An 8,768-nucleotide genomic window follows, 5' to 3' on the forward strand; every position below is an offset into this window, starting at 1 on the left:
CACATGGCTAGTGAGAGGGCGTTTCTAGGAATTCCAGGATTGGAACTCACCTCCCAAACCCTTGCTCTGTCACCAACCCATAAGCTGCTTGATTATCTTACTACTTTTTTGGTTATGTCTACATTTTTCTTAAATTTTCCCTTGATCTGCAAAGAAAGGACTGTTTGGTGTTTTCTGGGTTCAGAAAACGTAAGAAGGCTGAGGGAATGCAGAATGAAATGTTTGCTGAGTGTTTACTTTTATCCACGTATGATACTTTTGAAGGGCTTTGACCTTCTGCCTGAGAGACCAAAAGAACAAAGTCTAGACGAGCACACCGGAGAACAAATCGGCCGGCCACCTGTTACCAGGGAGAGGATGGTCCGTAGTTTTGTTGCGGCTGTTATCTGGAGAATACGGCTGCGAGGCCCCCCGCCTCCAGCCTCCCCAGCTGTGGGTGCTCAGACACTGCGCTGGCTCCCGCGCAGGCGCGCCGCGGCTGCGGCGTTCGGTGGCGGTGCTTTGCCGCTTGGTGCACCGGTGCCCCCGAGTGATTCCTCCTTGGCCTCTTTTCCCTCTTTGCCTGGGACTAAGGGTCGCCGCNGCGCCCGCCGTGCGGGCAGTGCAGCGCCCTGGAGACCTTGCCCCGCGGAGCAGCGGAGCGGAGTTTGTTTCGTGACTTTTGGCTCCTGTGTACGGCAGGCTGGGAGCAGAGCGAGGGATGCCGTCCTTTCACGGCATCCTGGGCCGGGGGCCGGGGCTTCAGGGTTCCCCAAGTTCGCTGACAGCCTCTGGGGACGTGCGCATCCTCAAGCTCTTCTAAGACGATTCGGATGCTGTCACTGGGACCCTGAGGCAGAAGCAGAGCTTCTGTTTTAAAGATTTTTGTTTTAAGGATGTGAAACCGTTGAAGACACCTATGTCTTCACCGCTTGAAAAATGCGTTGCAGGCAGCTGACTGAAATTGTGGAATCAGACAAGATGAGACAAGTGGCCGCCCCAGGCTACAAAAATCCGGGATGTTGCCTGACAACCAGCAGGGATTTTTCCCAGATTTTCATTTGGAGAAAAGACAGATGTTGGTGTTTGTATCAAAATACATTTAAATTGAATTCACAGAGCTACAGTTTGGGTTTTTCTGACCCTGTATTTTTCTTTCTCCACCTTTTTGTAGATTTCCCTCCTCACTATGTGTTGGACTTGGCCAGGTTAGTTGGAATCTTCAGCATTACGTGGTTTATGTCGTTAGAACTTCTGTGTGTGTCTTTATGTGTAGAACAGTGAATCTGTGTTCTCTGTTTACAGATGGTGGCCACAGTGGCAGTTCTCTGGGTGGGAAAGGCGCTCAGAGTAGTCAAGTTTCCTGACCTTGACAGAAATGTACCTCGAAAGGTAAAATAGAAATAATAATACTTTTTTTCTGAAAAGAAGTCCCTGTATATTTTTGTCAGTGCTCTGCGTATTTAAAAATTGCAGTCTAGAAATTGCCCAGAGTGGATATAGTGAAGGTAAAGAATAAATGTAGTAATATGTGTTTTTAAAAAGTCCTACAAACTCTTTAAAATTAAGAGGAAAAAGCCTCCTGAAATCTTGTGTTACTTTAATCGATGAACTTATTGGGAGGACAGCTATTTTGCATTTTCTACACCCATCTAATCTAACCAGTGTATCCTACATTCATTATTCTTTGGGTTTTCTTATTTTTCTGTCTGCCTCTGCTTAACTCCATGTGAAGATGAAATGTCTTTCCTTTTTTTGCCATGGGCTAATCCATTATATTTTAAAGCAAATGATGTTTCTGTCTCATAAGGTTTGATCATATTCATATTTCTGTTTCTTTTTCCTTCTCCATTCTTCCCTCTCTCTGCCACAGTACTGCTGTTTATCCAGAAGTAATGTTTTTGTGGGTGCTTCATTTGGGGCCAGATTGTGTATGAGTTCTGATCTTATGTTTTAAGTGGAAAGATTTTGATCGTATAAACAAAAGTGTTTCTCTTTGAAAGGACCTTGTTTTAGCTATCTTTATTATTGAGTTTTGTTATCCCTTTTTAAATTTTCTAGACGTTTCCACTACCTCTACTATATTTTGGGAACCAAATCACGGGACTGTTCAGCACAAAGAAACTGAAGTATGGATAACTTTATTTTACTAGTGAGGTTAATATAATGTGTTCTTAAAACTGTACTTGAATGTTAAGTATTTAACACATTGTTATTGATTCTGGAAAAAATGAAAGGACCAGAAAGCTTCTGTTACTAAATAATGAAGATTACACCAAAGGTTTTAGTTTAAAATTTTTAAGTTTGAATAGAAAGAGTCTTACTTGTTTTGGGTTTTTTCCCCTTCACTTTGATAATAGAAGTCTTAAAATGTTATAAAATGCTGTGATAGAGATTTTCATTATTTTTCCAGACCTATAATAGTGAAGAATATACGTTAGGCTCCTGGGATTTCAATTTTTTAATACAATTTATAAATATCATATTTTAAGCAAACTCTGCAAGCAAAATCAGAGGATTGGTATGAGAACTTTTATAGTTTTTCTTTTAACCTGAGGTAGTTAAAATAACATCAGATGGAACTCTGATACAAATATTATACCTATGGCCGTATCACTGTAGAAGCAGCATATTCACTTCCATAAAAAAGCAATAGTTCTCTGCTCCACAACAAAACTGTTTAATTATCCTCTAAACTCCCAATTCTTGGCTTCTCCACTTGAGGAGTATAGTATGTACTGGTGTATGTGATATTAAAATTATACACATAGGGGAGCCGTATAACAGAAATCCATGGTTTCACTACTGCCACTNTGTCAGCACAGAGCCCGTGAGTTCATAACCTGAGCCGAGCTCAGATGCTTAACCTACTGAGCCACCCAGGCACCCCTCACTACTGTCACTTAAGCTAAACCTTTGGCATAGTAGATGATTGTAAAACAATGGGGAGACCCTGAGGATCAGAGACAAAGTGTTTTTCATTTTTTTTTTCTCCAGACCCAAGAAACCTGACAGAATGACCATGATGATACCTCTGGGGGAGGGTTCATGGAAGTCAGATTTCTCATGGGTGGGGCATCCTTTTTCATCTCATTATCCACTTGAAAGGAAATGCAGACCTGCTACAAAGTGCTGCTTGTATAGAATTTGCTCTTCTTCATCCATTGCCATCCATCTATCCATCCATTCATTCACAGCCTATCTTTCATTGCCAGCCAAGTATAAGGCACCTTGGAGTGAGATGAGATATATTCAGAAATAACTGTATTGCAAAAGGCTCTGTGTTTGACTAGTGTAAGCAAAGTGCTCTGGGAATTTAGAGGAAGACCAAAGTACTTCCACAAAAAGTCAAGGACTGTTTCATGTGGGTAGGTTATCAGATACGCTGTTTGGAGGGTTGGAGATGTTTGGGGGGAGTGGAGTGGGTGGGAAGTAAGGTTAGTCTAGTAAAAAAGGAAGAGAAAGGTCTTTATCTCTTAAAGACTAACATGGTTACTGTTAAGGGTATTTGTATAATAAGTAGGATAAAATAAAAAAGTGGCTGTTCTTAGTCTTTGATAATAGATACATGATCTGTACCTTTTTTTATAGTTAGCTTGGCATTTATCACTTCTAGTAGGTTTATAAAAGCAATTTTTTCAGGCTTTCAAATAAGAATTCTAGAGAGAAGTAAAGGTTTAATCACAGATTAATCAGCGTGGAATGGAATTAATCAGCATAATGGAAGGAAGAGATTAGCATTATTTTAAGGTATTTGAGGAGTCTTAGGTTAAAAAGTAAATTGTTAAACTTTATTTTACCTAATCATTTTTTCCATTTATTTATTCATTTATTTTTATTTGCAGCTTGCCAATGTTTACAGTTCTGAGAAGGTTCTCCATCCTGTTTACAATGTTTGCTGAAGGAGTTTTACTCAAGTGAGCTAAATTTCTAATATATGTAGTCTTTAATAAACTTTAATCATCTTGAAAAGGGACCCAGCATATGTGAAATAGTAAAATTATTTGTCTTGTTTCTACTTTATCTTTTGAGAAGTTTAAGAAACTTTCTTCCTTTGCTATAGGAATTGATAGTTTATGGGAAGGGTAGTTGGGAAGGTTATGAATTGTAGTTGGAATCTGTCTGAACATGAGATATACTTTTAAGAATTCCTGTACTGTTGCCACTGGGTGAAGCTGGGTCAGAAACATCAGTATAGATTTTAAATGGTGTTCATAACTTGGCTACTTTTACCACAAGTGTGTGTATTCTTTCTCTACTTAAAGAAATTCTGATTTACAAAAATGCAAACTCAATAATAATAGTAAATTATAAGAATAAAAAAATGAGTATACTTTTTTTTATAACTATTTTCTTCATGAAAAGGGGCTCTTTGAAATATCCAGTTTCGTGGAAGCATTTAAAATATTGTTTATAGCTTTTTTTTTAAAGAAAACATATATATTTTTTTGCCTTAAGATTAAGTCTTTTGCCAAAGATTAAGTCTTTGTGAATAATTAAAGGCACATGTATGTATTTTTTAATTATTTTATTTTGCAGGAAAACTTTTTCTTGGGGTATTAAGATGACTGTATTTGCAATGATTATTGGAGCCTTTGTAGCTGCCAGGTAAGAATGTATTAAGAACATATTGGAAATTATCAATAATTATTGATAATTATCAGTTACCAGTAAAGAGATTTTCTTGTAGACCAGGTAAGAATCCCGTCTTTGAAAAGCATCCAAAAGATTCTTTAAAAGTTAAATCTTTCTGGCTATATTAAGGTCAAAGCTGGCAAAATCTGATTCTTCTATGTATTGAGCATATACCTTATGCCACATAATATGTTTGGCATTTTACACATATTATTTATTCATTCTTTACAACAACTCTGAAAGCTACAGGTATAATTTTGCTATTTTTAGTTGAGGAAACTGAAACCTGAGTTCAGTAACTTAGTCAAGGTTACACAGCTAGTAAATGGCAGAACCGAGATTTGAATTTGTGCCTGACTCTGGAGCCTGTGTGCTTTTATAAATCATCTGGTATTCGTTTACTTTGCATAGTGCTGAAGCAAATAGTGTCTCAGAAAAGGCAGATGATAATGAATTATTTGCTTGTAGAATAATAATAGAATTTCTTTATTTGGCCTCACTTAAGATACATCACAAATGCCATAACTTAGACATTCTGTTAAATTACTAAAGCTTTTTCCATTGTTCTTAAGTTTAAGTTTTAAAATGCAGGGAGAGGGGCACCTGGATGGCTCAGTCATTTCAGGCCATGATCTTACAGTTCTCTGCTCCTACCCTGTGTATGCATCTACTCTTTTTCTCAAAAATAATTAATTAATATTTAAAACAGGGAGAAAACGTATGCCCAAAGACTCAGAAAATTAAAGTTATGGCTAGAGTCCTTCTACATTTTACTTAGCCCAAGGCATACATATGTGGGTTTGCTAATGACACAGATTCTTCCCAACACACATTTTCCATCTGGGAGTTCAGTGCGCTTTTTGGATTAGCTCATTTACCTTCATCATTCCTGTGGTATAGGCAGGAGAAAATAGTAAAGTCAGATTCTATTCCACCCTAACTCTCCAACGAAATTTCCTTCCTTTTTTTTGTTTGTTTGTTTTTAAGGATAGAAGAGTTACTAGAATTTTGTTATATTGCTGATGGTTTTTCCCTTTGCATAATATTGCCTCCCTGAAAAAAAATTGTATATCAGCCTCTAGTCTTTCTTTTAGAGATGCCCTGCTAGTCTTTGAAGCATTTCCTTGAAGCTGGTGGGATTCAAACCTGAGTCAAACAACAGGAGTTCCTCAGGGCCAACCCTGGTCTGCAGATCTGGATCAGCCTTATCTAATCAGAACCTTTTAGTAGGGAAACAGATTGGGAGGAAGGGAGTCTGAAGTTAAAAGGTTGTCAGGCTGTTTGGAAAAGAGAATGTACATTAGACTAGTTCTGCCTAAAATAGCAGTAGCATAGAGCTCCATAGAAGTCTCATTCCATGTACTAGTTAGCTATAAATACATGGTAGTTTTGCATAATCAGAGAATGTGGAATGTGGGGCCACTAGTTTATCTAGGGTGCTAAAGGTTACTGAAGACATAACTCTTCTTAGATTTTCATTTTTCAGTTTAATCTACTAAATTCTTTTTTTTTTTTTTTTTAAATTTCTGAGCCAGAGTGAGAGACAGCATGAGCAGGGGAGGATCAGAGAGAGAGGGAGATACAGAATCCGAAGCAGGCTCCAGGCTCTGAGCTGGCAGTCAGCACAGAGCCTGACACGGGGCTCGAACCCATGAACCGTGAGATCATGACCTGAGCCGAAGTCGGACACTTAACCAACTGAGCCACCCATGTGCCCCTTTAGTTTACTAAATTCTTATCTTGTGCCTGGTGGTCAGCTAAATAATAGAAAACTTCAATTTCCTGAATCCTGACAGTTATACCTCATAGGCTTTTAAAGCAGTGATTTAAGTATTTGAATTCCTGCTGTGTGCTTCGACACTGTTGTAGCTTGATCTCAGAACTGACTATAATCTGTACCTCAGAAACTCCACCCAGTGACCCAACCACTTGTATAACCTGCCTTTTGTGTGAATGAATCCTTGGAAAATGACATGTTAACAGATTAATCTTTTTGGTTTCCTTATCTTTGAAATTGAGCCCCAGTGCCGCATTCTTGCTTCAGATGTATTATAATGGTGAATTTGGTTACTTGTTCTTGTCTGACTTTGAATTCAGAGCAGTGTGTTATTAACTGACGTGATTGATTGGTTACTAATGTTATTGTTTAAGTGTTAGTACTTTTCATTTCTGAAGACTTTCCTATTAAGTATGAAATTGCAGACTATAACCAGGAATCAAGAAATAGTAATAAACTGATAAAATGCCTAATGTTCACTTACCTAAGTGAGACTATGTTCTTCCATATATTGTACTTTAGACTTATTTAAAATTACATGCACGTTCTTTAAATGTAAGTTATTAAAGTGTTGCTTGTGTTTTTCAGCTCTGACCTGGCATTTGACCTGGAAGGATATGTTTTTATTCTGGTAAATGATGTCCTGACAGCAGCAAATGGCGCATATGTAAAACAGAAATTAGATTCGAAAGTAGGTAGCAATCTAAATCTTTAAGAGATGTTTACTGATGTTGGGAGTGGTAATGTCAAGTTGTCAGGAGAAAAGCAGAGAATAAAGAAAATTACTTAGGAGAGATGGGAAAGACCTAGGGATCTTTGAAGGCAAAATACCTGTATGTTGCTGTTCACATAAGAAACTTTATTTTTCAGTTATTAATTAGCAATTAGATTTTATTTTTATCCCTTTTCTGGAAGGGATTAGGTGAATATTGACTTTGAGAGGGAAGTAATTAAGTGTGCTCATTGGAGAAAAGTGTCATAAATGTTCATGGCTGTGGAATGGACAAGAAAGAAATATATGGAAGCCCTTGAGCAGATTTGAGGAGTAAGTGTTGAAAGGGGCTGCGGAACAGGAATGGACTTTGCATATTTGTCCCACAAATAATGGGAAACTTTAGGGAGCATTAGGATCATTCTCTCTCAGGAGCAGCGCTGGGTTCCTTGGCCTAGATCTTGTGCACATGAATGTTACATACCCAGCTCTTAACTTGCAGCATGCTTTAAAGATATTTTTTTGTTGATCTAATATATACACACTAAATTTTATTTTTAGGTCAAGCCAGATGTTTTCTCTTTCTAGCCCATGTTTTCTCTTCTAAGTCAGATGACCTTATCATCCTAGTTTTTAGTTTGCCCTATCATATGTGCAGTATTTCTGAAACTCCTTCAGGCCATTTTTTAGAGCTCATATCATAAATACAAATGCCCTACCTAGTCAATAGTAGTATTAGTGTCAAGTTTGTATTATCTTGGCAGGGGGCTTTGCCTTCTTCAAAAAGAACCATGGAAGGAATGGCCATCCCAGGAGTTTTCATTATTTTCAGTTATTTTGAAGGTCTTTGAAGAACAGGGACAATGTGGATTGTTTCCAACAATTTTTTCTTAAATATACTTTTTATGTCTTATTCTCCAATTATTTGCCTTGACAACTAACTCTGTATGATGATTGTATTTTAATGGAAGCTACTACTACTAAACAATCTTTATCTTTTTAAAAAAATTTTTTAAATGTTTTTCATTTATTTCTGAGAGAGAGAGAGACAGCATGAGCAGGGGAGGGTCAGAGAGGGAGGGAGATACAGAATCCGAAACAGGCTCCAGCTAGCTCAGAGCTAGCTGTCAGCACAGAGCCTGACACAGGGCTCGAACCCACGAACCGTGAGATCATGACCTGAGCCGAAGTCAGACGAGCCACCCAGGCGCCCCAATCTTTATCTTTTTGTTTTTTTTTTAAATTTTTAAAATGTTTTCTTTCTTTCTTTTTTTTTTTTTTTAAATGTTTTATTAATTTCTAGGAGAGAGAGAGAGAGAGAGACAGCGTGAGCAGGGGAGGGTCACAGAGAGAGGGAGTCACAGACTGAAACAGGCTCCAGGCTCTGAGCTGGCAGTCAGCACAGAGCCCGATGCGGGGCTCGAACCCACGAACTGCGAGATCATGACCTAAGCGAAAGTCGGACGCTTAACCGACTAAGCCACCCAGGTGCCCCTAAAATGTTTTATTTATTTCTGAGAGAGAGACAGCGTGAGCAGGGGAGGGTCACAGAGAGAGGGAGTCACAGACTGAAACAGGCTCCAGGCTCTGAGCTGGCAGTCAGCACAGAGCCCGATGCGGGGCCCGAACCCATGAACCATAAGATCATAACCTGAGCCAAAGTCG

The 8,768-nt window shown here is 38.5% G+C and overlaps 1 protein-coding gene across 2 annotated transcripts in view; it reads left to right on the plus strand.

Annotated features, from left to right (window-relative positions):
• Window positions 1-1,081: 1,081 nt before the first annotated feature.
• Window positions 1,082-8,768, plus strand: part of SLC35D1 (solute carrier family 35 member D1) — a 49,026-nt gene continuing 41,339 nt past the window's right edge. The window contains exons 1-6 of one of the 2 annotated variants that reach the window (XM_077776310.1): window positions 1,082-1,187; window positions 1,285-1,371; window positions 2,041-2,108; window positions 3,825-3,896; window positions 4,519-4,587; window positions 6,980-7,082. In XM_077776310.1, the coding sequence (XP_077632436.1) occupies window positions 1,285-1,371; window positions 2,041-2,108; window positions 3,825-3,896; window positions 4,519-4,587; window positions 6,980-7,082 (399 nt within the window). In that variant the 5' untranslated portion in view covers window positions 1,082-1,187. The remainder of the gene's footprint in view (window positions 1,188-1,284; window positions 1,372-2,040; window positions 2,109-3,824; window positions 3,897-4,518; window positions 4,588-6,979; window positions 7,083-8,768) is intronic. The other variant, XM_077776311.1, reaches the window with a different exon arrangement.

The sequence above is a fragment of the Crocuta crocuta genome, unplaced genomic scaffold, assembly GCF_008692635.1.
Source record: "Crocuta crocuta isolate KB4526 unplaced genomic scaffold, BGI_CrCroc_1.0 scaffold17, whole genome shotgun sequence".
NCBI lineage: Eukaryota > Metazoa > Chordata > Mammalia > Carnivora > Hyaenidae > Crocuta > Crocuta crocuta.